Source organism: Tenrec ecaudatus, chromosome 17 (assembly GCF_050624435.1).
Source record: "Tenrec ecaudatus isolate mTenEca1 chromosome 17, mTenEca1.hap1, whole genome shotgun sequence".
Taxonomy (NCBI): domain Eukaryota; kingdom Metazoa; phylum Chordata; class Mammalia; order Afrosoricida; family Tenrecidae; genus Tenrec; species Tenrec ecaudatus.
In genome coordinates, this window is record NC_134546.1 from 57,145,648 (window position 1) to 57,173,518 (window position 27,871).

The 27,871-nt window shown below is 50.0% G+C and overlaps 1 protein-coding gene across 2 annotated transcripts; it reads left to right on the forward strand.

The window, feature by feature from the left end:
• Positions 1 to 27,834, forward strand: ADPGK (ADP dependent glucokinase). Of its 2 annotated transcripts, none has more exons than XM_075536029.1 (7): positions 1 to 307; positions 9,570 to 9,795; positions 11,877 to 11,939; positions 19,080 to 19,200; positions 23,709 to 23,905; positions 24,488 to 24,586; positions 26,408 to 27,834. In XM_075536029.1, exons 1-7 carry the CDS (start codon positions 75 to 77, stop codon positions 26,957 to 26,959), a joined length of 1,491 nt encoding a protein of 496 aa, XP_075392144.1. In that variant the 5' UTR covers positions 1 to 74; the 3' UTR covers positions 26,960 to 27,834. The 2 variants fall into 2 exon arrangements, with proteins under 2 accessions (XP_075392144.1, XP_075392145.1); XM_075536030.1 differs by having other exon boundaries at positions 26,411 to 27,834.
• The last annotated feature ends 37 nt before the right edge of the window (positions 27,835 to 27,871 follow it).

Consider the following 27,871-nt stretch of genomic DNA (forward strand, 5'->3'; position numbering starts at 1 on the left):
GCGCGCCGCCGAGCCCGGAAGAGGCGCGGGCCCGGAAAGGAACGCGCCGGCTCCGCTTCAGCCCCGCCGTCCCCATGGCGCTGGTGCGTGGTTCGGCGTACGCAGGGTTCCTGGCGCTGGCCGTGGGCTGCGTCTTCCTGCTCGAGCCGGAGCTGCCGGGCTCGGCGCTGCGCTCCCTTTGGAGTTCCCTGCGGCTGGGACCTGCGCCCGCGCTCCCGGGACCCGCCTCCCCTGAGGGGCGGCTGGCGGCTGCCTGGGACGCACTCATCGTCCGGCCGGCCAGGCGCTGGCGCCGCGTGGCCGTGGGGTGAGTGCCCGCAGGGCCGCGTCCCTAACCCTCCCCGGGAGGTGCGGGGGCTCCAGGTTGGGCGGCGTGCAAGCTACAGCCCCGAGGTCCCCGGTAGGCTCCTTCGCACGGCTGGCCGCGCTGCCTGCGTGGCGAGAAGCGGCACACCTCCGGAACTAACCCCGCTTGCCCTTGCTGCAGGGACTCGCCACACTGCGTGTTCCGCTCGCCTGGCCCCAGTGCCCTGGCATCCTTCCCTGGGACTAGCTTTAGCCTCTTGCAAAATCCACTACCAGCCTCATGGTCCCAGCTTCGAGCCGCTCCTGCACCTCTGGTGCCTGACTGCTCCTGTGTAGTCACAGATGCGGGCTCTCACCCACCCTGACAGCGCTCCTTCTGGCTCCGGCTTCCGAACTTCTTGACGCTCAATCGTCTCTGCCTTGAATCCGCCGGCTTCGTTTCTTTAAGCTGCTTTCGCTTCAGGAAAGCCATACGGCCCACCAGTCAACGGAAGTGCCTCACAGAGCTCATTGGGGACTTGCTGATTTTCAAATTCAACTGTGTCGTTCGTGTTTTCTTTCGAGCCTTTATTTTCCATCTCTCGGCAGCCTTCCATCCGTTGAGCATGCCCTTCTCCTGGATAGTTTCTTCCCCTGGCGTCAGTGACAGTGCATATTTACAGCGCATTCAGATCAGTGCTTCCCTCCTGCCAACTCCTCTCCACGAGTGTAATTATCCCCTTCACGCTAAATCGAGCCCCTGTCTCCGCTCTGCTTGGAATAGCTTGCCATCATCCCAAAGGATCCAAACGCAGCCCTTTTATTGTTTGTGAGTTTGGACAAGGGTGGAGCAAAGTTAATCAGAAGATAAATGAAATGATCTCTTACATGTCCAGTGTGGCATCTGCTTTGTAAAAAAAAGCACTCACATGTTAGCTAGCTTTTTTTAAAAAAATTATTTGATCAGCACATTTGTTGGTTCTTCAGATGTCCCTCTCTTGACCTCTTTCAAGACCTGGCCCTTTTCACCCATCTGCTTCTTAACGTCTTCTCTTGGTTTATGTTCATTCTTTCACAAATATTCATCACCTCCATGAACTGTTAGGTCTCTGCTAGGTTTTGAAGCTACAGAAACGGGTGAAGCAAGGTGCCTGCCTCATTTGTAGGAAGCAAATATATTCGTTCTGGAAAGTGCTTTGCCAAGCAGGTGGTCGGGATAGAAGGATGACTAATTCTTCCGAGGACGGGGTGTTGTCAGAAAAGCTCCTTCTGAGGCTCTGACACACCACTGACTGTGCTGTAGAGCAAGTCACCCCAAAAGTTGACCGCTTAAAACAACCATCATTATCTTTCACGGTTTGGAAGTTTGACTGGGTTGGGCTGGTGAGTACTCATGCAGGTGAAGTTGGATGGTGGCTGTACTGATGGGATCTTAAAGGTTGATTACAGCTGTCAGCTGGAACTTCAACTGGGGTTTTGTAGCTGCTGTGCCCACATGCAGTCTCCCCATGTGGCTGTTTATTAGCTTTCTCGCAGCAAGGTGATTAGGAGAAGAAATATCCCAAGAGGTCGAGGTGGAAGCTTTAACACTTTTTCTGACCTAGACTTAGGAACACAGCATCTCATTCCTATCATGTAACTAGACCCGCCTAGTTTTAAGAGGAAGGGACATAGAGCGCACCTTGATGTGATGGATGCCGACCTCAGTGCGGAAAGAGCGAGCATGTGTGCTGGGAGAGGTGAGTAACTTTACATCCAGGGAGGTGCCTTGTGTAGGACAGACCCGAGGGAAGAACTGGGCAAATGGGAGGCGAGGAAACTAAGTGTCAAAAGGTCCATGGGTTTGCGGGGGACGGGACAGCAAGTTGTCCCTGTGCTTAGGGCAAGGATCTTCTGGTAGAGGATGCCAAGAGACGGCGCTGAGAACCTGATTGTGAAGGGCCTTTTATGTCCAGGTCAGCAACGTGAAAGCCGTAGAAGTTTCTAGGCAGGTCAGTGAGGCCGAGACGTTGAGAACTGGGGAGTCGAGCAATCGGTTTAACCTGTCGAACTGCTTCACATCTTTTGTGTAACGGTTCTCATTACCCAAAGGAATTCTTTACCTTGAGGTGGGGATTCCTAGGGGCCGGGCCGCAATACATGTACCAGAATCTCATACCAGGTCTATGATGGTTTGCTTTCTCTTCTTTCTCTTACATAAGGGAAAAAAGTCTTGAGACTCAGACTAGTAGGAGACCATTGCATGGAGCGGGCTATGAGAGTAAACAGCCCGATCAAGAAATGAGAGTTGAGAGAGACTTGGTTGCCAAGCAGGATGTAGTAGAGTAGAGCAAGGATTGGTTGATGAGCTAACAAAAACCTGAGGAGGTAGGGAGGAGGTATGGCCAGTTTTCACAGATCCATAAACCCAGGTCTGGAAACGTCAAGTGGCTTGCCCTAGGTTACACAGGTATGCGATGCTAGGGGTGCAACTCGAGCGCCCATTCCTTCTGTGTCATGCTACATTGTGTATGGAAGAAGCTAAACAGCCTGATTCCAGAGGGATAATGGATATTCCTGTGGACTTCAAATGAAGCTGCTCCTTAATCTGCTGAAAGGGAGGGTCTGGCATTCAGAAGCTTATTCCAGAGCAGAGCTGCGGATTTTTAGGGACGGCAGCACTTAGGTAGAAGCCAGCCGGGGGAAAAGGAAGAAAAAAAAAAAAAAAGGATTATCTAGGAAGGGAGCCAGAGGCAACAGTAAAAATGACCATGTGGAATTCTGGGTGGCACTGGTGTTTAAGGGTCCAGTTGGGAAAATGGATCAAAGAAGTAAGGAGAGGCTGGAAAGAGTTCTCAGAAAATGCCTGTGGTAAGCCCATTCCCATAGTAATTCTGAAACATAGCTTGTGACTCCTCCCCTGCTTCCAGTCCAACCACAGTGAACCTTACATCCTTTTTTGAGTCTCCACATACATTCAGCATCCATTTTTTTCTGGCCATTGACACGCAGTGTGTTTACCCTTGATGGAAATCGGGGTCCTAGTGTGTTAGGCCAGGTTGACTAGAGAAACAAATCCAGTGACACTCGTGTGTAAGAAAGAGCTTTATGTCAAGGATTAATTGAATATTAAGAAAACATCCCAGCCCAGATCAAGTCCATAAGCCCCTCTTCAGACTGACGCAGCCACATGCAATGGTGGAGGATGCAGGACGATCACAGAAGGTGAAGGCAGAGAGAGAGGAGGAGGTTCCCAGCACCCTCCTTATGAGAAGACCACACCAACAAGGAGGCACCATCAGGCTGCGACCTGAGTGACAGGCTAGACTCCACCCCTGCACTTATTTACTAAGTTGACATGAAATTTTATAACTGCCACAGCTAGGGTAGCATGGTTTTGAGACATGACCCCACCAAAGGAACCAATCTTGTATGTTTTTCTAATCGACAGCGGCCCCTATCCTGCTCTCTTGTCCCGAATGTGACAGTGACGGATTGGTCTGCTGCCAGTCATGACTTGCTGATGATGCCCTTTGTTTTCCACTTCTATTTTAAGTCACCCAGTGGCTATGAATCCCTTGGAGACTCTTGTGGCCTCGTGCTGATGGGCTCCTGCATTTACATATGTGTCTTTGTCCTTTTAAGTCTTAATAAAGAAGTCACTGTAAGGGAAAAAAGCTAACCACCTCCTCACTGGATAAACGGTGGAGCCCCTCATCCTAATGTCTGGCTCTCCTACATCTGGCTTCATTCTGACCTCTGAAAGCTATCTTGCTCTTCTCCCCAGTTTAGATACTCATTCTAGCTAGATGCCTGTTTGTACTGTGTCCAAATTCTTCAACTGCGCCCTTGCCCGGGCTTCAGTGTCAGGTAAATGTGGGTTTGAATTTAGGCTCACTAATTCGGTGGCTGTTAAGAGTATTGGTTGATCTTCACTCTCATTTTTCTTTGCTAAAAGCCATGATGGATAATCTCGTAACTGAGAATATTTAAATTGAGGATGGTCTGTCTGAGAATACCTGCTTGTCATGTCATTCTTCATACATACCCGCCTTTTTTCTCTCTGCCCAGGGTTCAGACCACTGCCCCAGGCTTTTTAAAATGTCTCATCTCTACAGTTGTGTGTCTTCCGCTGATGATGGTTATAGCCGCTATTAGCTGCCTTCAAGTCAGCTTCCAACTCAAGCATGGTAGAATTGAGCCATAGAACTTTCAGTGGCTGATTTTTATTTTTTTGGTCATCCTCCTAAAATAGATCACCAGGTCTTTCTTCCTCGTCCATCTTAGCCTGTTCAGCAGCATAGTAACGCACAAGCCTCCATGGACAGAGGATTGGTGGCTGCCCATGGAGTGAGTGCATTGGCTGGGAATCTAGCCCTCTCTTCCCTGTGGAAGACGAGAATTCTACCAGAGTTGCCCCTGCCCTCCATGATTGTGATTCAAAATGATCAGATCTGAAGTGTATTGTTCGAGCTAGAAAGGACCTTAGAAAACACCCTTCAAATGATGAGAAGGAAGGGAGGTGACAAGAAACACCACCCTTGCCTGCGAGGAGCTGACAGCCTTTAATGGAGACCTGTGCCCCCTTCTCTGGCAGCAGGACCAGAAGCCAGGGCTCCCAGCGTCCTCTCTGCTGGCCCGCGAGCTCCGGGCTTTGACACTCAGCATCTATTGCTTTGCTCTATTTTCCGGGTGTTTCCTCCAGGTCTGGGTCACTCCAAAATCAGCCTGAGATCGTTTCTACATTTCTACTGAGGTGTGAACTTTTGCCTACACATCAAATGGACATAATTTTGCTTTCTGGTCCTTTTGCTCACCCCCTTTATTTCCCGCTAACGGATAACGAAGCACTGTAGGTAATGTGCTGGTTTATATTTTTGGTTGCTGTTAAGTGCAGAGAATACTAGTGAAAGTAAGTTATAAAATCTACACTGACCACTCTCACCCAAACCACCAGCTGGAGTGGGTAAAATATGTAGAGCAAAGTTCAGATGAAAACCAGGCCAGGCTTCCTGGTGAGAAAGAGACCAGAGGAGCTCCTGTGCATGTTGCCCTGGAAGGGACCTGACTTTGAAGCCGAGACACTCCTTACGGCTACCTTTCCAAACCAAAGACGAGCAGACAGGGAGATGAGCCGGAGAATGGGGAACCGGGGGAGGAAGCAGGCAGAGTCCTGCCACGTTGCTGGAATTGTAGCCAATTTCAGGTCACAATTTGTGGATGAACCACTGATGGGAAAACACTTGGCCGCATAAACTCATCTACAGTGCGATAGTTTTTTATCATAAAATATAATGAGAAGGCACATGTAAAAGTCCTTAGTTTGGTATCTGATTTCAATGATTTTATTGTTTTAAAAGTTGTCAAATAAAGTAATTTTCCTTAAAACTAACCTTAGAAATACATACTTTATAAATATAAATTATGTGTAAATATATCATTTTTAATTTTTTGTTGAAAATAAACACACGCCACTTCATCGATTTCCCTGTGTACATGCAGTGATGTCGAGTCCATTTGTTGGGTTGCCAGCCATGCTCACCCATGTTCATCTCCAAGTAACATCAGCACCCTGCCTCTTAAGGTTTCTACCTAATCTTTCAAGTTTCTGTTGTCAATGTGATCCCATTTAGACAGCTCACGAAACAGCACGATGTCAAAGCAGACATCTTTTTCTAGTTAAGTTAAATTATTGTTTGGTTAAGAAGACTCGGGATATTTTTGTTCAGAATTTAATAGAAACTGTCTTGGGGGGGGGTCGTTTCAGGGGTGTATCCAGCCTCTATAATTCCACAAAGTGCACCCCATGATTAGAATTGGAAATTCTGTTCCACATCCCCTCCCCGCTTTGAACTTCTCTACTATAGACTGAGTAGCCTCTTTGCTTAAATGGTTCTGTGATGTTGACACCCTCCACTTCTGGTCTTCTGGACAAGGAAACAGTTGCAAAGTTACATTTTTTAATTCAGTGCTGGTTCTGTGAAGATTTTGTCTTGTGTTGCAAAAGATGCTAAACGTTACTGCTTTTACTTGTGTATCATTTGCAAACTCAACTTCCCCTATTCAGGTCATTAAAGAATTAAACTCCATTTACGATCCCCGCAGAACTAAGTATGGAGGTGTTGTATGTGCACTTGCTGAAGGACCATTAGGTGCCACTGCACCAGCTTCTGGGCAGGCGCTCGGCCCGCCGCCGTCCTCGTCCTCCCGACCATTGCTGCATTTGAGCCGTTGTGTCTGTCAGTCCATCTCACTCCGGGCCTTCCTCTTTTTCTCTGACCTTCTACTTTGCCCGTCACTATTTTCTGAAGTAGTTCTTACCAGACGCCAGTATCCTTCAGTGTCAAATTTTGGCTGTGCCTGGCCAGCCTCAAGAACCGAATCCATTGGGACGCGTTTTGTGGGAAGGGCTTTTGGGAGGAATCCGTCTCACTCTCTGGAACTAGGAAACCTGGAGCAGTGAAGAACCAGGGAGACCTGTCTTCCTGCCGAGCTCCTGCTCCTCGGCTCGCGCTGCCCTCTCTGAAAATCGGGGCGAGAGCAGTTCCCAAGCTCTGTGGGCCTGGAAGGAGGGTTTTCATGACCGCTCTGCGAGCACCTGCCACCTCATGGCATTGTGGTGTGTGCACGGACAGGTAAAGAATTCAGACCTGTGACTTGGTCTGAATACGGAGACAAAGGACATGTTGGGGTTACAAGCTGGATTTTGACATTTCAGAAAGCCAGATGGAAGTGATACCTTTGCCTACTGCAGGGCCGCAGAAGCTAACCAACACATGGCAATTCTCTGCTTTTAGGTGGAATTATATTTACTTCATATCCTTATTCCATGTTCGTTAGGTCCAACTTACCAATTGCCTGTGGCCTTGATTTCTTAATGTAAGAAAGACTGAGTATTTAAATGTTATTTGATAGACAAAAATCTTTGAAAACATGGGAAATGATGTATCTTTATATTGAAAAGAGAACCCCCAGTGCCTATATATTAGGTTAACCTTTTGGGTTGCTAACCACAAGGTTGACCAGTCCACTCTGAGGGAGAAAGATGAGGCTTTCTGCTCCCCAGAAAGAATGACAGCCTAGAACCCAAGTTCTGGTCTGTCCTACAGGGCTGCTGTGAGTCAGAATTGAACTTGGTGACAGCATGTTTGTTGTTTTAGCCTGCCTGCCACCCCCTTTTTAAAATTACGTTGTAAAACAAAAGCAATGCATGCTTATAAAAACTAGAATAATCCCCATTAAAAAGTAAAAATACCTCCCTTGCCCCAGGCTTATTCCTCTTCTCCGAGTTTGTCACCATTCATGGTTTGGCATGTCATTCTGCAGACCAAGACCGTTTTGTTTTGTTTTTTAATTTTATAAGGAGCTCATACAACTCTTATCACAATCCATATATATACATACATCAATTGTATAAAGCACATCCATACATTCTTTGCTCTAATCATTTTCAAAGCATTTGCTCTCCACTTAAGCCCTTTGCATCAGGTCCTCTTTTTCCCCCCCTCCCTCCCCGCTCCCCGCTCCCTCATGAGCCCTTGATAATTTATAGATTGTTATTTTGTCATGTCTTGCCCTATCCGGAGTCTCCCTTCCCCCCCTTCTCTGCTATCTATCTCCCAGGGAGGAAGGAGGTCACATGTAGATGCTTGTAATCAGTTCCCCCTTTCCAACCCACTCACCCTCTACTCCCCCAGTATCACCCCTCACACCTCTGGTCCTGAAGGTATCATCCACCCTGGATTCCCTGTTCCTCCAGCTCCCATATGCACCAGTGTACAACCTCTGCCCTATCCAGTCTTGCAAGGTAGAATTCGGATCATGGTAGTTGGGGGGAGGAAGCATCCAGGATCTGGGGGAAAGCTGTGTTCTTCATCGGTACTACATCGCACCCTGACTGACCCATCTCTCCTAAACCCTTCTGTGAGGGGATCTCCAGTGGCTGACAAATGGGCTTTGGGTCTCCACTCTGCACTTCCCCCTTCATTCACTATGGTGTATATATATATATTTTTTTGCATGATGCTTTATACCTGGTCCCTTTGGCACCTCGTGATCGCACAGGCTTGTGTGCTTCTTCCATGTGGGCTTTGTTGCTTCTGAGCTAGATGGCCGCTTGTTCACCTTCAAGCCTTTAAGAGCCTAGACGCTATATCTTTTGATAGCCGGGCACCATCAGCTTTCTTCGCCACATTTGCTTATGCACCCGTTTGTCTTCAGCGATCCTATCATGGAGGTGTGCAGCCAATTATATGATTTTTTGTTCTTTGATGCTGATAACTGATCCCTTCGGGACCACGTGATCACACAGGCTGGTGTGCTTCTTCCAGGTGGACTTTGTTGCTTCTGAGCTAGATGGCCGCTTGTTTATTTTCAAGCCTTTAAGACCCCAGACACTATCTCTTTTGATAGCCGGGCACCATCAGGTTTCTTCACCACATTTACTTGTTCACCCGCTTTGGCTTCAGCAGTTGTGTCGGGAGGGTGAGCATCGTAGAATGCCAATTTAATAATAGAAAGTATTCATGCATTGAGGGAGTGCTTGAGTAGAGGCCCAAGGCCAAGACAATTTTTGAAGAACAGGAAGTAGGTGGAGTGCTTATATATAGCAGGTCAGGTGACACGGCCAGGAGCATTCCCGGTCCGTCTACTCAGAGACTTGCACCGACCTTGCTCAAGATGAACTGGCACAGTGGCGGCAACAGTGGTCTCAAACATAATAGCCAATGTGAGATGGCACAGGAGCAGGCTTGGTTTTGTTCTGTTGTGCCACAGGGTCGCCGCTGTGAGTCGGAACCAGCTTCCTGTCACCTAACACCAGTACCCTGCTTTGTCTCTGGGAGGAAGGAGTCTAAACCTGATTGAGGCCAACATTGCTCCTTGGCATACTCTGCAGCAAGCTTTGTCGTGAGCACATACTTACTCGTGTAAGCCTCACACCAGCTGCACTCGTGTCAGCTCCCGTTTCACAGGTCGGAAAACTCAGACTCAGCAAGTGGGGATCCAGACAGCAGCGTGCCGCCAGCACCGTCTCAGCACTCCACCAGTCTGTTATGACATGCTGGGCACCTGCCTGCCTTCTTTGTAACAAGTGGAAGCGTTTGAGAGACTAGGGGAAGATGGGTGGCTGTGTTCTCCTCCCAGGATAAGGGAATCTGCCACTGCCAGCTGCTCTGCCCTTTGCAGTGCGGGTTTCAAGGCCATCTCGTTTGTTTGCCTGGGAAAGGTTCTCCTGCCGGGGAGTGCAGAGCAGGGGGCACAGGCTCGGCTTCTCGCTTCACACTGATCCTGCTCTCCCTCCCCAGAGTCAACGCCTGTGTGGATGTGGTGCTGTCAGGGGTGAAGCTCTTGCAGGCAGTGGGCCTGAGCCCGGGGAACGGGCAGGATCACACCGTTCTGCACTCAAAGAACGATCTGGAAGAAGCCTTCACGCACTTCCTGGGGAAGGGAGCAGCGGCTGAGCGCTTCTTCAGTGACAAGGAAGCTTTTCATGACATTGCCCAGGTTGCATCGGCGTTCCCGAAAGCCCAGGTCTGTTTGGTTCACCCCAGAGTTGCCACCATTCGACAGCCACCTACTTGCCCTTTCACATTGTGTGAATTTGCCCTGCCTTTGAAATGATTGCACAAACCCTGACTCTCAACAGATTCGTCACATCGCAGTCACTTACTGCACGCCAGCTTGTAAGTCACTGAAAACCGCATCAAGCCTTCTCCTACCTTAAAGGCTAAGTAAGACCTGATGCACCTGCTGTAACTTAAGCTACTAGCTCTACTGAAAGACACGCTCATCACCCAGGGAGCACCTGTAGTAAGTTAGCATAGAAGGCGAAGAGGGGCCGCTTTTTTTTTCCAGTTTGCCCCAAGAGTGCTCATGAGAAATCCAATTGTTGGCCCTTTTGGTAAAACTGTCTACTTGATCTTCCACGAGCTCTGCTATTTCTGGTCAATTAAATTTGGCCACCATTTATGAACCATATTTACCAAAAAGACCATTCGGGTTTATTTATTGTCCTTTTGTGCATGTTACCCAAACTTAAGGTAGAAAGGAGATCGTCTCCTCATGCTGGGATTGTATTGCTTATAGCGGACAACTCGACATTATCCCAGCATGGCTGGCTCATTTCTGGGCAGGAGAACAAGGCCAAACCCATGAAGAACTAGTTCCAGCCTTTGCATGCGAGCCAAAGAGCTGGGTCCCTTTCTTGCTCTCTTGGCCCAAAGCAGGGTTTCTCAGCCCGAGCACGCTGGGTGATTTAAGCTGGCCACTTTAGCCGCTTCCCTGACCTCTGCCCATCAGCTGCCAGGAGCAGCCTCTTCACGTGGATCCACACAGGCCTTGCGGGGAATGCAAAGCCAGGCATCTAGAATTGTTTGCCCACTAGCCCGTGCCCCTGCATGGGACTGAGGACTGGAAAGGAAGCGGGGCGGCATCTCACCCTGGCCAGAATATTGATTAGGCTTTGCAGTGTTACTGCCCCAGCATCAGCCAGATCTCCTGTTTGTCAGGTTTCCCAAGCACACAGTCATCTTTAGTCAAGAGCATGGAATACCACCAGCTCTGAATTAGCTGCTCTCCAGCTCCCAGCGAGACCTCCCGGGAGAGATGAGCTTGTGGAGGAAGTAGACCACAGGTCTGTCCACACTGTCAGTACTGTCACCTTTGTCACTTTGAATTAAGTTGGACCTCGGAAAAGTCTCATGGGCTCACCATCCGAGAGCGAGTGAGTTACCAGTGGATGCTAGGAAAGCCGCCACCGTGCTTGACATACCAGGTTGAGGCGGTTGTGCTGTATCTGAACCCCCTCTTCCAGGGGTCACTCCCAGAAACACCTTCGTGTTTCCCAGAGTCCGTCCTTCGTCAAAACCCAGCTGCCAGCGTTCACTGAGCACTTTCTAAGAATTAGCCAGCCCTGGCCTGACAGAGCCGAGAGGGCTGTCGCCGAGAGGCAAGATGTACGTTCCGTGTCTAAGGGTAGGATTTACAGTCTTGCCAGGAAGAAGGGGGAAAGTGGCAGCTGGGATGGCTGTAGGGAAAAGCGTTGCAAACGAGGTGACACTGGAGTTGATTCTGCAGGAAGGGTGTCCTCAGGAGAGAAAGGAAGGCCCTTCAGAGCTGCAGACAAGATGTGGAAAAGGGAAGGGCAGGAGGTGAGGGTGGGAAGGCAAGCCAGGGTCAGCGAGTGGAAGGCCGTGGCTCCTCAAGAGTTGGGTTTTAGTTCAACACAGACTGCTGGATGGCTTTCAGGAGGGCGCCCTACGGAGATTCTCCCTTTAGAAGGGTTAAATGGAGCCAATAAGGACTTCATCACATTTTCCATGTTTTCTTTATCTATCCTGGCTGCCTAGAAGCTGAGTCAAACTGGGTCTTTAGTTGAGGAAGTTACACTGGTCTTTGTGCTAACAGGCTTTCTTTACCTTTCCATGTTGCTCACTGACTGCCTGCTGCTGGATTTCATTAGCCTCATCTGCGTGCCCAACGTTGTCGAGTCAGCACAAAACTTGTGGGGAGTTGGGGAATGGACTCTAAATGGTTTCCATGAGTTTTTAAAAGGATTCAGCTTGGGTAACAACGTTGTGCTCAAACACTGATAGCCTTGAACTGTCTTACAGCACTATGTCGGAGGAAATGCCGCTTTAATCGGACAGAGATTTGCAGCCAACCCAGATTTAAAGGTAGGCCACGCTCCCAGAGGAAAAGCCCTGCCTTTCACTAGTGTGCCTATAGTCCTATGAGCAAGACACGTCTGCTTGTTCCTTGATTCAATTCAGGGCCCACCTGCTGTGTGCCAGGCCCAGGGCTCTTGATAGGCGGTGACAGCGCCTCCACCCCCCCCCCCCCCCGAGTTCACTAAGAATCAGTAATAGAACAGCATCCCCACCCTGGCAGTCTGACTCTACTGCCCGAGTTCTTAAGGTCTGTCTGTAATCATTGAGAGCTGTGGCCTCTGGAGTTAAGACCCGGAAACTGGAGATTTACACAGGAAATGAGGAGACAGCCACTTGGCTGGATTGGTGAACCTGTGAGCCTGGGTCCAAATGGATGAAAGAGAAGGCATGAGACGGAGCAGCAGTGGGAGAGTACCTTAAAGTCTATTCCACTTAACTAGAATGGAAAAGTATTGCTCTGTCCAAAGTGACATCTGACTAAGAAAGGTATTTGCTCCAAGAGGGGTTGGCCAACAAGGAGGTTATTTGCTGCTGTCATAGTATAAAATGATTAAGGTTTGGATTTGAGGGCCGGCGTAACAGACTTGAGATGTTCTGGATGGGTGTGACTGTCAGTAGAGAAGGGAATGGCAGGTCTCGGGCTTTTAGGGCCAGCCTGAAAATAGAAATATGGGGCAATTTGGTATGTGTTTTTTCTGAACAGGAGAAGTAATATTTTTTAAAAGTGTAAAAGAAAATATTGTGGGAGTCAGTGGGAGATGCAGATTTTTTCAACCATTATTTTCATAAGGGGTAATTAATTCCCAACAGAGATTTAAAATTGCAGGGCTGGCCTTCAGAACTCTTGTCAGTTAATGAATAGGAGCGAAGTAAACCCTTTAGAAGAGAGCTTGGGAAGCTCAGGCACAGGCCCTGCCCACCAGAATCCCAGGAGTTTCCCTACTGATCCTGAGATAGCATTCTGACGTCGGGGAGGGCAGTCCTGGGTGGGTGCAGGGTTGGCCAGTGTAATGCTAACTTCCCCTGGGCTGGTCTCTGGAGAAGCTGACCTGTCCGCAGTCTGACTGCAAGAGTGGACTCAGTACACCGGACCAAGTGGAGCCTGGGTGGGTGATTGAGGAAAGGAGATGGGTGGCCGGGCCAGTGCTTACAACCTTCAGAGGAAAAGTAGTCCAGAGTGGCTAAGTGCCGTGCCCAAGGTCACCTACTGGAGCCGGGACTCAAACCCTGATCTCTGTCACGACTTTTTTTTTATCATTATGTAATGCTCCTTCAAAGGCACCATTGATATGTTGAAACGATTCTCAGCGTGGACCAAATGATTTTCTCAGAAGCATTAAGAACTAGGCATGGTCCAGAAATAAGAAGAATAACAGCTTACACAGCATTGTTACTTTGTGCTGAGTGCTGGACCCAGACGTGAATTCATTTCACACACACACACACACACACACACACCCGGGCGTCTTGTGAGGGACGTGCTGTCCTTATCCCCATTCTTCAGCCAGGAGACACGAGAGGTGCACGAGCTCCCTCATCCGCCTGGCTAGAGGGTTATCACGTTCCCTGAACTCTTCCAAAGGTACTTAGCTTTTGGTTTCATTGATTTTTTTTTCCTCTGTTCTCTTTCTGTTTCAGACTTAATTGATCTCTGCTTTGTTTAACTATAACTTGCTCTTTTTCTTTCTTTTTTCTTTGGTAGTTTCTTGAGCTACATGTAGACGCTAAGGTCATTGATTTGAGACCTTATTTCCTTTTACAAGTGTTAGAGCTATACATTTCCCCTTAAGCACCGCTCTAGCTGCATCCTTGAGATTGGGATAAATTGTGTTTTGTTTGCATTCATTTCAAAATATTTTCTAATTTTTCTTGATTTCTTCTTTGGTCTGGGCTATTCATATTTCCAAATATTTTAGGGCTCTCCACACATATGAGATCTGTGTTAGTCTACTTTAGAGAAACAACTCCATAGAAACTCGTATGTATAAGAGAGTCTTATATAAAAGTTAAGTGCGCATCAAGAAAACATCCCAACCCAGTGCTGCCCAAGCCCACAAGTCCAACATTAGCCCATATGTCCACCACCAGTCCACAAAGTCCTCCTCCATCTCACAAAACACACCAATGATGCCTTCTGCAGGAGGAAAGCCGAGTCAGTGAATGTGTAAACATCTCAGTGCTGGCAGGGGTCTCCACACGGCTGCTCCAGCACCCAGGGGTAGGTCCATGTGGCTTCTCCTCAGGGGTGTCTTGCAGGATATGAGCCTTGCCAGCTGAAGCAGGGAACTGGCTAAGGCAGCTGCACTCTGGTCCGACCATCAGAAAACAAGAGACCCGAGAACTAGAAAGGTGAGGCTCACTGAGCCATTTATTCCTCCACCCTTCAATTAACCCCACATGTGTTTATCAGCCAGGTTAGCACAATAAACTAACTACCTCAAGATCCCATGTGCACTTGAAAAAAATTGTGTATTCTGTGGTTGTTGGGTGGAGTGGTGTGTAAACATCAGTTAGGTCAAGTACCTGCTTAAGTCTAATATATTCTTACTGGTTTCCTGACTACTTTCTCTATCAGTTATGAGAGAGGGTGTGATATTTCCAGCTGTAAATGTGGACATGTCAATTTCCTTTGCCCTTCTATAACGCTTTGCCTCTGTATTTTGAAGTACTATTATTAGACCCGTAGATGTTTAGGATTGTTACATTCTCTTCATTGATGGACTCCTTTATCATTACCAGAAAATCATTCCATGATACTCTTTGCTCTGAAATGTGTTGATTAAAGTTGCATTCCAGTTTTCTGTTAGTGTTAGTATGCCATACACCTTCTCATCCCTTTGTTTTAACTGATTTGTGTTTTTATGTTTAGCGTGTATTTTGTATGGTAGCATATAGTCTGATCTTATCTACTCAGCCTTCTGATGGGGCGGTGTAGCCCGTTGGTATCAGAGATGATCTATTGCTATTGGGTTCAATCGGACCTCCTCATTTGCCTACTTTTTAAAAAAATCATTTTATTGAGGGCTCATACAGCTCTTATCACAATCCATACATACATTCATTGTGTCAAGCACATTTGTACATTTGTTGCCACCATCATTTTCAAAACATTTTCTTTCTACTTGAACCCTTGGTATCAGCTCCTCATTTTGCCCGTCCCTCTTGAGCCCTTGATAATTTATAAATTATTATTTTGTCATGTCTTACACTGTCCAATATCTCCCTTCACCTACTTTTCTGTTGTCCGTGCCCCAGGGAGGAGGTTATATGTAGATCATTGTGATCGGTTCTCCCTTTCTATCCCACCTTCCCCTGCCCCTTACCCCCTGGTATTTCTACTCTCATTATTGGTCCTGAGGGGTTTATCTGTCCTGGATTCCCTGTGTTTCCAGTTCCTATCTGTACCAGTGTACATCCTCTGGTCTAGATGGATATTTTAGGTAGAATTGGGATCATGACAGTGGGGTGGAGGAGGGAAGCATTAAAGAACTAGAGGAAAGTTGTCTGTTTCATCGGTGCTATACTGCACCCTGACTCGCTCGTCTCCTCCCTGCGACCCTTCTGTAAGGGGATGTCCAGTTGCCTACAGATTGGCTCTGGGTCTCCACTCCGCACTTCCCCTCATTCACAAGGATATGATTTTTGTTCTTTGATGCTTGATACCTGATCCTATTGACACCGCGTGATCACACAGGCTGGTGTGCTTCTTCCATGTGGGCTTTGTTGCTTCTGAGCCAGAAGGCTGCCTGTTTACCTTCAAGTATTTAACTCCCCAGACACTGTATCGTTTGATAGCCAGGCACCATCAGCTTTCTTCATCGCATTTGCTTATGCACCTGCTTTGTCTTCAGCTATCATTTCGGGAAGGTGAGCATCATAGAATGTCAGTTTAACAAAACAAAATGTTCTTGAATTGAGAGAGTACTTGAGTCAAGGCCCAATGTCCATCTGCCACCTTAGTACTAAGCCTATAAATATACAAACATAGATCTATTTCCCCATCGTCATATACATATTTACTAAATAAATAAATATATTCACATATGTACATGCCTGTATTTAGACCTCTATACATACCCTTTGCCTCCTATTTCTCTCCTCTATTTCCTTTTACTTTCCTCTTGTCCTACTATCATGTTCACCCTTCATTTGGGTTTCAGTAATTCCTCTCGGTTACATTGCCCTTGATCACACCCTACCAGGCCTCCTACACCCTCCTCACCACTGATTTGGATCACTTGCTGTTCTCTTGTCCCAGGATTTGTTAGCACCCACTTCCTTCCCCGCCTCCCCTCTCCCATGTCTCACGCTGGAACCTTCGATGCCCTTGTTTTCTCCTCCAGGCTGTTTTCCCCCCCTATCTTATCTAGATAGACCTGCAGAGATAATAATCTGCACAAAAAACAAGACAGAGTGAAACAAAGCAACAAAAGAAAACAAAACAACAAAGAAAAACCAAGGACAAAATTAAAAGAAAGGCCTGTAAATAGCTCAAGGTCTGTTTGTTGACCTTTAGGAGTTGTTTTCCAGTTGAGTCTGATGGGGTGCCACGCTCTAGCCCCAAAGTCTATTTTTGGTATTCCCTGTTGACTTCGTTGCACTGCTCCCCCTGCTGTTCTGTTGCACACCCTTAGTGTTTTGCCTCAGTGTGGTGGGGTCAGATGGGGCGCAATTCCCGCACTGTGTCTCCAGTGTTGTTCCCCATAGGGCTATGGGTCAGTGAGGGATGTTGTGTCTCGTAGTGGGGCCGACGGTGCACTGGCTGCTCAGAGCAGGAATATCGTCCTCAAGGCTTGGTGGGCCAGAACGTGTTCCACTCTCTTCCTCCCCCTTCCTTTGCTCCTGTGTGCTCTGATCAGACATGTCCCTCTCCCTGAGCTGTAGCTTCAGTGCTGTCCTCTGAAGTGAATTCTTCTGCGGGGGGTGGAGGGTGGGGGTGCCGTCCACATAGTTGGAATTGGGTCCAGCCCCTCAGACCTTGCTATTGGTTCTCTGCTTCATGCTGGTATGTTGAATTCACACCTTGGAACACTGGCTTGAAGTCTGCTCCCTCTTTTCCTGTGGAGATAGAAACAATACCCTCCCCTTGGGTGAGTAAGTGCCCTGTCCCCCTGCTACCCATGTCTTTTTTTCATTTTTCTTTATCCCCCTCCTTTTTAGTTGGCTGCCATATGTATCCCTGGCCCCTGCTATACTACCTGGACCTCACCCCATTAACGTTTGTATACAGTAGCTTTTTCCCTATGCCCCTTTTGAATATTTAAGTTTACCTCAGTGGATTCATGTTGTACTTGTCCTTTTGTGCTTGGCTTACTTCACTTAGCATGATTTCCTCCAGTTCTTCCCATACGGGGATGTGCTTCATGTGTTCATCACTGCTTTTTAGTGATGTGTAGTACTCAGTTGTATGTGTGTACCATTTGTTAATCCATGTGTCTGTTGATGAAAATTTGGGTTGCTTCCAACTCCTTGCGAATGTAAACTGTGCCACAATGAACATTGGAGCACAGATGTCTGGCTCTGGTTTGTTTCTTGCCTCTTCTGGGTATGGGCCCAGTAGGGGGATTGCTGGGTTGTATGGTAGCTCAATTTCCATCTGTTTTAGATACCGCCAGATCGATTTCCATCGTGGTTGTACATACAGGTCCACCAGCAGTGGATGAAAGTTCCTGTCTCCCCACAGCCCCTCCAACACTTGTTGCTTTCTGATTTTTTGAATTGGGCTATCTTTGAGGGTGTTAGGTGGTATCGTTGTTTTAATTTGCAGTTTTCTTATCATTTGCCCACTTCTTTTTCTGCCAAATTTGGAGTGGAGTATTTTTTATGTCTACATTTTGTTGTTGTTTTTCTGCCTTACTAGCTGTATTTCCTTGTTTACTTGTAGTGGTGGCTTGAGTGTTTATAGTATACACTGTTCACTGTCAGAGTCTACTACCAAATGATATTATAGTACCAAATATAATAGTGTACCTCCAGCCCTCTCTGAGTTTTATGCTCTTGTGGCCATCTCTGCCTTCAATATGTTAGAAGCCTCGTTCCATTGTTACATTTCTCATTAAGTAACTCATTCTTTGTGAGAGAGATTTAAATGTAAGACCACCCTGCCCTTACCCAGAGTTACCATATGCTTGCGGCTTGTCACGCCTTTGGCCAGAGCCACCTTCCTGAAGCACGTCCTTGACCGCTTCCTGCAGTGCAGGTCTGATGGTGACGGATTCTCAGCTCGTCTGTGTGTGAGGCGCTGAGGCATTTGGATGGTTCTGCCCTTGGAGACCCTGTCCTTCATCACTCCGCGTCTGCGTAGTTTCTCTCTTTTCCTCTTTGTTGTGGGTAGTGGTGGTGGTGGAGCTATTTCAGGCGAGAGGGTAGATTTTGTTCCCTGTCATCCCATCTTGGAAGCTGAAGTTCTAGCCAAGAATTAGAGAAAGGAAATTAAGTGGTAGAGCAAGCTTTCGGAATTGGCAAATCATAGGTATTTGTCAAAGCAGAAAGGGATTAAGTCAAGAGGAGAGGTGGTATTTTTAGCCAGAAGCTGGGATTTCTTTGTAAGATACACAAACATGCCTTTGTACAAAGCAGTGTGCAAACATGCCGTCCGTTGGGAAGTAAAAATGCCTTTTAAAGCTCGGCATGAGGGATTTTAATATTCCCTCCAAAACTGGTGACCATTTCTGGGACCTCTCCTCTCCATCCTGGTCTCGGTTGAGGGGTTCTGGGTCCCTCAGCTTGGCCTTGTGGGTGGTCCAGCAGCCGCGTGGAACTGAGGGGCAGCCGCAGGATAGGAACTGGCTTCTAGAAGGAAACACCCACCCCCCACCCCCGGAGAGGCCAAGTTTGGTGCTGAAGAAGAAGGTAGTGAGAAAGGTGAGAGACAGCTACCACCGTTACCTGTCTAGCACCTGGGTCTCTAGACCTTTTGCTAGCTTCTCATGATGGGGTACACTGTGGCCATATTCTCCACGTCTGACCTCTGGTCATCTCCTCTCTTCCACATACCTCCAAACCCAGAGCTCTCAAAATTAGATTTGGCTTCAGACATTGCATGGAAATGAATAGAACTGACCTGAACTGACCTCACTGGTCACTGTGTACATGTCACGGGAAAAGAAATGGGTTCCTCATAAGCTTCCTGTGACTTGTCTCCAGGTTCTTCTTTGCGGTCCCGTTGGTCCAAAGCTGCATGAACTTCTTGATGATGCTGTGTTTGTTCCACCAGAGTCACTGCAGGAAATGGATGAGTTCCACCTCATCTTGGAGTACCAATCAGGTAAGGGACAAGAGTAAGCCACCCCTGTCAGACTGGTCAGAGCACCTTGGTCGGTGCTTGGTACCTACTTGCAGGAATGGTCGTTGACAAGTAGCAGGATCCGGGCCTGACCCGGGTGGCGTACTGGGTTAGGAGTTGGGTTGCTTAGCCATTAGGTCCGTAGTTGAAACCCACCAGCCACACTCTGCAAGAGAAAGATGAGGCTGTCCACCCCGTAGTAAAGATTTACAGCCTAGGAAACCCTAAATAGAGGCACTGTGAGTCAGAATTGACTCAGTGGCAGTAGGTTTGGTCCTTGGCTTTACCAAAAGGTTTCCTGGCTCACCGGTTCTACTGAGCTGATGGTGACCATTGTCCCAGGCCAGAGAGCATATTCCAACATTCAAGAAAATCCCCAGGCCTACAAACCAAATTGATCTGAACCCAGGATAAATTCAGGCTATAGGGAAGCAGACATCTTGAATAAAAATAGGAAACGTGTTAAGTACACATCTCTGAAGTTTTTCTTCATTACTGAGGAAAGAGGAAGGCGGGGAACATCTGTTCAGCTCAGTGCTGGATTCTGCCCTAGGCCTTTCTGGCCAACTGTTCCGAGCTGTTCAGGATTGATTCCAGGCCTCTGGCCAACTCCCTGTGAAGCGTCCCCACCGCCCCAGCCCCCTGCAGGTGTGTGAGTGGAAGTGTTTGGTATTGTAGCATTGCTTACGTTATTTCCTGTTGTGTTGTGTTCCATTGTTCACAACTCCAAACCCGTCCCGTCCCATGTTTCCCCTGTGATACGGAAGAGAGATGGGAGGGAGAATCCGAAGTCTCCTTTTTAAGGAAAATGCTTCTGAGAACATGTTTGACTCTGGATGTCTCTTGCTGGGTCTTCTCCCTGCTTAGCCCTCGGGCTCTGAGTCTGCACCTATGAATTCCAAGTCAAAGACTCGAGTAGCTAAACCGGCAGATTGGGGCCTCAAATTAGTACTTACTTTCATAGGTTTCGTTAGCTGCTTCCAAGTCAGACAATTAAGAGAACCTCACCTAGCAGAATAATTAACTTTAATTAAGATATGCAACACCATGTTCTTTAAAGTTATGCCTTTCCCCAAATGCACATAAGAATTGCCTTGTTTTCGTTTCTGGTTCTCCTGTGGGTGTTTGTACTAAAGTCATCCATTTGGGGCAAGCCAGATCTGAACACTGGTGACAGACGTTGGACTAAGCAAGTCACGCTTGTGATAGACATGCTCTCTCCGCTTAGGCTCCCGCATTGGAATCTCACTCGCTGAAGATTGAGGGGACGCTTATGAGGTCAGTGGATTTAAGCGTTCTGAGCGGCCGGAGTGAGAATCACACCCCTGACTGGAGCAGCCTCTGAGGTGCTGCCACTTGCAGCTGCTGAGTGGTCTCCTGCGCTCAGCGCCCTTGGCGTGACCGGCAGCGCTCATTTCCCAGAGCGACTGCTGAGTGGAGGGCTCGTTTCTGCAACAAGGCTTCCTCAGAGCAGGCCCGACATCTCTCCAAAGTACAGCCTCTCCTGCCTTGAGTCAGGGCTTCTCTGCCTATGTTCTCAGTGGGTTTCCATGTGAACCTGCCGGAGGCCAGGTAGCACTGGCGCCCAGTCAGCTCTCTCAGCAGAGTTCCCTCCCTGTTCCTCTCTAAGCTACCTGTTCCTGCCCACTGCCTTCAGTTCTGACGCAGGGCAACTAGGACAGGGTTTCTGAAATGATCGATCTTTACAGGAGTAGTCAAACTCTTCTTTCTCCTGTGGAACTGCTGGTAGATTTGAGCTGCAACCTTGTGGTTAGCAGCCAGTACTAACCAGCCGTCGGCCTCTCTAACAGGTGGTGAGTAGATTCCCAGAAAGGTTTTGCCAAACGTTGTTGTTGATGTTTTCCTCCCCAGAAAAGCTTGTGCTCAGGCTCTGGGCTGAGTCTCCAGTGAGTCACATTACTTGCAGAGGTCACTGCCTTGCAGGCAGAAGGGCAGGATGATAAGTTGATAGAAAGCGTTGCTTGTGGAACTAAATAAAAAGCCTTGTGAAGAAAGGGCAGGCAGCTCTGTCGACTCAGGCTCCTCCTGCCTGGAGAAGGGAGGCGCTCGGAGCCCCTCCGCCCCGGGAGCCGGGCCGTGGTCGGGTTCCCCCACTGTCCTCGCCTTTGCCACTTCTCCACTCGCCAATTCCATCTAGGCGCTGAGCGACTCTTCTCCCCTGAAGTTGCTGCACTACTGAAGGATCGGTGCTCAGCCTTGCTCTCTGGGGAATACCGAATGTTCCTGTTGGATCTGTTAATGTGGGGCATGCTGGATTTAGAGGTCACACCCATGTTATTCCTGGTCATGGCCTTTAGGTCGTCAGCCTGCCCTTTCATTCATGCGTTCTTTTGCTAACTCTCAGCCGCTGCCAGGTGCAGTGTCGGGCCACAGGAATGGAGCTCAGAGGGAGACATGGCCCCTCACAGCTCACAGTTTTTTGTGGAGACAGGCACTCAAATGAAGTACTGCAAGGTCAAATGCCCCGTCCTCCAATTGGGCACAGTGGTGGCCTGGGAAGGATGCTCCCCAGCTGGCTGGGAGAGCTTCGCAGAAGAGGCCACTCTGTGCTGGGTCTTTGCACAGGAAGCAGAAGCTGGGTCCCACAGCCGGCTCTGAAGCACCATCAAGTATTTGCTTTGGACAAGCAATAAGAAGATAAGGACCAGAGTTAGGAAGGGATGTGATAGTTTTTTTGTTGTTATACAAACATCGTGTCAGACCTATTTTAATAAATAGGTCACTTTTTTTCCTGGCTTCATAGATGTTTATACATGTGACCCACATAGAAGCTGTTTTTCAGAGATACAAATTCAGTAAAGCTGAACTCCAAAGAAGATTGGTTCTCCTCCTAGCCTCCCCCGCTACTCTGGAGTGAGCCCTGCATATTCTCTCTGTCTCTCTCTGTGTCTGTCTGTCTGTCTGTCTCTCTCTCTCTCTCTCTCACACACACACACACACACCCACCACCACCACCACCCCCCCCCCAAGGAAAGACCCACTCCAGATAGAAGCAAGGGACTGATAACAGCTAACAGGCGAGTGAGCGAGTGATAGGAAGCAGCCTTCTGCTCTGGTCTGTCTGCCCGGGAAGAACTTTCTGAAGGACACAAGTGCCTTTGATGGATTTGCACAGCGGCTACCGTTTCCATGTGTGAACGGGAAGACTAACGGGGAGAAAAGGCTGTCTGCCTCGACCACAGACCGAGCCCCACCCCCTTGGCTCTGCCCTCTGGTGTGCCTCCAGGCTCACGGCCACCACGGCTGGCCCAAGCATGAGCAGCCGGAGACTCCCGACTTCGTGCCAAGTCTTGATGAGGAAGAACCCCGAGACTGGCCCTTCCTCAGCCTGCATGCCAGGAGTAGAACTCACCCCGTGGCTCCATATTTAGTGCACAGGCCTCCAAGGAAGTGCCACACGAGGGGAATCTGCCCTCCTTTTGCCCCGGGACATAGTCCAGAAGGCTACGGAAGAAAGACTGAAACAGGAAACCTGCAGAGACATTAAGGGTGGCAGTGCTTGAGATGAGACGAAATGTGGGTAGATTGGTGAGTGTAAAACCTTCACCCAGTCCACAGTGTAAGAGTTGGGAATGGCTATTTGGAGAAGAATCAGAGCCCATGTGACAGAGCCTCCTGGGCCCACCTGCCAGCGCCCAGAATCACAGGGACATCCCCACCTGACGGCACGTCAGAATCCAAAAGCCGAGGCTGCCGACACATTTCAAGCAGGTCCCTGGCGATTTGTAGGCATGGTCAGGTGGAGAGCCACTAGCATCCAGGCACTCAGGCTACCGAGCCTGCCCCAACCACTCCTGGAGAGGAGCCAGCTCCCTCTGCTGGGGGTGCAGTCTGTCTGGGAGCTGCGGCACAGATGGCTGAGAAGTTCAGTCATAGAAGATTTGAACAATAGTTCAGGCCTTCTAGCAAAATAATCAGCAGACCATGCAAAGAAGCCCTCAGGGGCTGCTGGGGGCAGGACACACAAGTCGAGCCCAGCAGGGGGACTCTGCCTGGGGCCCTTTGCCCGGAGGCTACTGGGGCAGCCAGGTACCTGAACCTTCTGGATCAGGTATCCTGGAGGGGTGTTGTCCCCTGGCTCTTAAAAATTCTTGCCCACTTAGCCCCCAGGAGAGGGCGAGTGTTCAGGTGCTGCGAGAAGGCGGTTGCACTGGGAGCCCGCCCGCCCCTGGGTGACATGCCGGAGACCCTCCTCTGCTAGTGGTTCAAGCCATGCTGCCACCAGGTACCTGCAGGGACGCGCGCAGATCTCTCTGGGGAAGAGGTCAGAGGCCACTCCACGTAGCTGCCTTGTCCAGGGACATAGTCTGTGCCTGTTTGGGATTTGGGTCAGGTGGTTTTGTGCCTACGTCTTCCCAGCTACAGTGCCATGGCCATGGGGAAGCCCGGTCACCAGGTGCCCTCAGCCTTTAGCCAGGCCCAGCAAGGAGCTCTAACGGCTCTTCCTTCCTTCCCCTGGGCTTCTCTAGGGGAGCAGTGGGGCCCACTAAAAGCACCCCATGCCAACCGCTTCATCTTCTCTCACGACCTCTCCAACGGGGCCATGAACATGCTGGAGGTATTCGTGTCCAGCCTGGAAGAGTTTCAGCCCGACCTGGTGGTCCTGTCGGGGTTGCACATGATGGACGGACAGAGCAAGGAGCGCCAGAGGAAGAGACTGCTGGAGGTAATGGCCCTGAGCGCACCCGCCCCGGCACCCCAGCGGGGGTTCCCCTCCAGCTTCCCACCCCTCTGGGTTGTTGTAGCTTGTGCTAGCTTGCCTCTGGTCCTGGCTTCCCAGGCCGTGCCTCTGCGGGCTGGGAGGGCTGCCCTGCCTCCAGGAAGACACACTACACGGTGTGCGTGCAGGCGTGGACAGCGGCTTCAGTGGGACAGGTCAGAAACCCTTTGCCTGAGTCTCTGCATTCTGTGCCAACTGGAACGTGGCTGCCCACACAGGGCTCTATCTGCTGCCTCACTGCACACCAGGAGGCCGAGGGCCCTGCCGGCCCAGCCACTCAGCCCAGGTCCCTAGGAGTATGCTAGCAACTCGCAGGACTGGGAAGATTCTTTGTCAGCTCTGGGTGTGCAGGCCGGGACCTATGCAGGACCTCGTCCTCCCTGCCATGTGCGTTCCCTGGCCCGCGGAGGCCGGTGGTGAGCCACGTTGCCGAGAGCCCTCACGAGGCTACCGAGCATGCATGGCATCAGCCTTCCTCTCCTTCCTGGCGTATCTTCTAACGGCCGTGTCACCCTCTCTTCTTTGCAGGTTGTCAACTCCATTTCTGACATCCCCACCGGGGTTCCCATCCACTTGGAGCTGGCCAGCATGACCAACCTGGAGTTGATGCGCAGCATCGTGCATCAGGTAAGCCCCAGGGCCAGGCATGCTGGGCAAGAAGGTCTCACACTGGGCTAGGCTCGTGCCTAGGCTGTTCTGGGTTGGGCCTCTCCGTCTGAAGCAGGGCACTGCCAGTCGTTTTCATGGAGCCCAGCAGAAAACGGAGAGTCAGCTCAGCTGCTTTTGCTCGGACCTTAAGAAGCCAGCAGAGAGGAAACTGGGGAGTTCCACTTCCTCCTCGCCAAGCGGGCACGGGCTCATTCCTGCCTTTGGGCGGGCAGGGGCTCAGGTAACCGCAGGAGCAGGAGGGTCCTGGAAGGCCTGGGGTGGCAGTGCCAGCTCTGCCCGCACGAGGACCAGGGCAAGCCACACAGACCACTTAAACTAGGAGTGTCTTTCTGTGGTTAAAAGCAAAAACAAATGTAAAAAGATACATGAGGGGACTGCAAAACGCTAGTGGAAAAACACCTTTAACTTCTCATTCCAGTTTCCCACTCGCCTTTTGAAGCCCCCCTGTAAAAGGAAGTCTCCCCATCTTGTAATTTTATCCCGCCCGGGAGCAAGTGCAAGTACGGGAAGCCTCCGACTGGGCATGCTGCACGGAGGCATTTACAAGCTTGATGTCAGAGGGCCGGCCCTGAGAATCCTATCCGTTGACCTCCCATAAGCCACGTTTACAAACAGTTAGTTCCTCACAACCTGACCACCTGAACATGACTGATCTGCCAGGTGGAAATCGCACTGCAGTCACGACCTTATTTACACTTCCCAGATGGAGGTGGACCACCCTTCACTCTTTCAGCGATAGCCATTTTTACCTCCTCGTCTGTGCAACGTCCGCATCACCTCTCTGGGCCTCCGTCCCTTTGCCCTCATGGGCGACAGCAAGGAGAATGAACTAGAGCCGTTAGCTCAGGGCCTGGTACAGAGCACACAGTGACCGGAAGCTGCGAGGATAAGAGCAAAGGCCTTTGGAAGGGCCCTGGTGGCACAGCAGGGTAAGCATTGGAGCACTATCCTCGAGGTCGGTGGTTTGAACCCACCAGCGGCTCCATGGGAGAACGATGGAATTGCCTGCTCCCATAAAGATTTACAGCTTGGGAAATCCGATTCAGGGCCACTGAGTTAGAACTGACTTGACAGCAGTGGGTAGATTTAGGCTATTTGTTAAAATATATAAATACACACCTGGGCTCATCTATCCTCAGACATTTACAACATGTGAACGAGCCTTCTGTGGTTCCAAGGGGGCACAAGCTGGTGCAAAACTGTCAGTGTTTTGCACCATCCCAACAAGACAAGGCAGCCCAGGCATGAAGGCACGGTCACCACCAGGCAATGAGGAAGAGCCCATTCCCGATCACACCTGCGGTGTTTGGAGCACGTGTGGGCCAGGGAGCCCGAGTGCGCAGCCATGAGGGGATGGCAAGCAGAGCAGCTGAGCTGCCGTTTCCTCTTTCCAGGGGCAGCTAGGCCACCCACCAGCTTTCTAGCACAGCGGCTCTCAACCCGGTGGTCGAATGACCCTTTCCCACGGGTCACCTGATTCATCGCAGTAGCAAAATGACAGTGATGACGTAGCAATGAAAGTAATTTTGCACACTGCCTTACGATGGTGTGTCTGAACGGTCTCAGGCTGCAGGGGAGCAGCTTCTGGGTGACTTAAAGTGGTAGTGGAGGTGCCGGTGGTGAGAGCTGTAGGAACACCAGCAGTGAGTGGCATGAGATCCATCATTTTGGAACCACTGACTTCGGGGCTGAGAATCATATACCTGCCTCCCCATCATTAAGTCCCAGCTGTGTCCTAGGACACCTGCAGAGAGAGACCTGCTGTTTCTTTTTTGTTAGCAGGTCTTTCCTGTGGTGACTTCCCTTGGGCTGAACGAACAGGAGTTGTTATTCCTCAGCCAGGCGGCCTCTGGCCCTCACTCTTCTCTCGCCTCCTGGAACGGTGTTCCTGATGTGGGCATGGTCAGTGACATCCTCTTCTGGATCTTGAAAGAACATGGGAGAAGTCAGAAACGAGCCTCGGACCTCACCAGGATCCACTTCCACACGCTGGTCTACCACATTCTGGCAACCGTGGATGGGCACTGGGCCAACCAGCTGGCGGCCGTGGCGGCCGGGGCCCGCGTGGCTGGGACACAGGCCTGTGCCACAGAAACCATCGATGCCAGCCGAGTGTCCCTGCTGGCACCCAGGGAATTCAGCACCTCCCACTCGGAGGCCGGCTCCAGGATCACTGTAAACCCCAGCAAGCCAGTCGTGGAGTGGCACAGGGAGGGGGTATCCTTCTACTTCACGCCGGTCCTGGTGTGCAAAGACCCCGTTCGAACTGTGGGCCTCGGAGATGCCATCTCCGCAGAAGGACTCTTCTACTCCGAAGTCCGACCTCAATAGGAGGGCGATGGTTAGGGACAGCCTGCCCGAGGCAGGCGAACCGGCCAACTGTAGAGTCACAGGAAGAAACCAGGATTTCCGGTGTCCGAGGGGTTTCTAGATTTCATTAGAGAGCCAAAGAGCAACAACAGCCGATTAAACTACCAGCTACATTCCAGCCGTTGGCGACCACACAGAAACAGTTCAGGTTTTATTCACGGTGTTAGTTATGCACTAATACAACTGGCCTTTTTATGTTGTGTGTTACTTGATCCCCAAAGCCCCAGTTTATGCAAAGTCATCAAATATTTTAAGCCAAATGTCACAGTCAGCATGTCAACTGAAGACCCCCTTGAGTAGCGCATGTTTGGGCCCCCCCCTTCGCCCCCCCACCCCAGTGGTTCTCACCTTCCTCCCTAGAACAGTGCTCACAGCGGGCGCGGGCCTTCCATTCAGTGTTGCAGTGAAGACAGCTCATGAGCTTCCCTGCCCAGTCTCCTGCCCTCTGACTTGGGACACAGCCACAAACAAGGACCCAGCGTCCTCGGGCCTCCCTCTGCAGCAGGCTGGGGTGGAGTGTGGCGTGCTGCAGGGCCCATGGGCAGAGGCTCCTGAGGCCTGGATGCGCACGGCCCCGCGCTAGACTAGCACTTTGCAGCGGGAGGCTGGTAGCTCCGCTCATTCTCAGCCTGGCCACGAGTGCTCTGACGACAGCGGGGACCTGCAGTACCTGGAACAGATCGTGTCGTGGCTGACTTGTCCACCGACACACCACATCCACTGAAGAGCCTCAGGATCATGAGTGAATTTGTCATGTTTGTTCGTTGTTTTGTTTTTTTAATCAAGGAGATGTCTGTGTGCTTAAAAAATATTAAAAATAGTTTACATTTCAGGAATCTTCTTTGTCATTGATTTTGTTCCCACCTACCACCG

Excerpts from the sequence above, each read along its gene's own strand:
- ADPGK (XM_075536029.1), top strand. The coding sequence starts at position 75 with ATGGCGCTGGTGCGTGGTTCGGCGTACGCAGGGTTCCTGGCGCTGGCC. Across the intron at positions 9,796-11,876 it reads CGGCGTTCCCGAAAGCCCAG|CACTATGTCGGAGGAAATGC; the intron begins GTCTGTTTGGTT and ends ACTGTCTTACAG. Across the intron at positions 11,940-19,079 it reads CAGCCAACCCAGATTTAAAG|GTTCTTCTTTGCGGTCCCGT; the intron begins GTAGGCCACGCT and ends ACTTGTCTCCAG.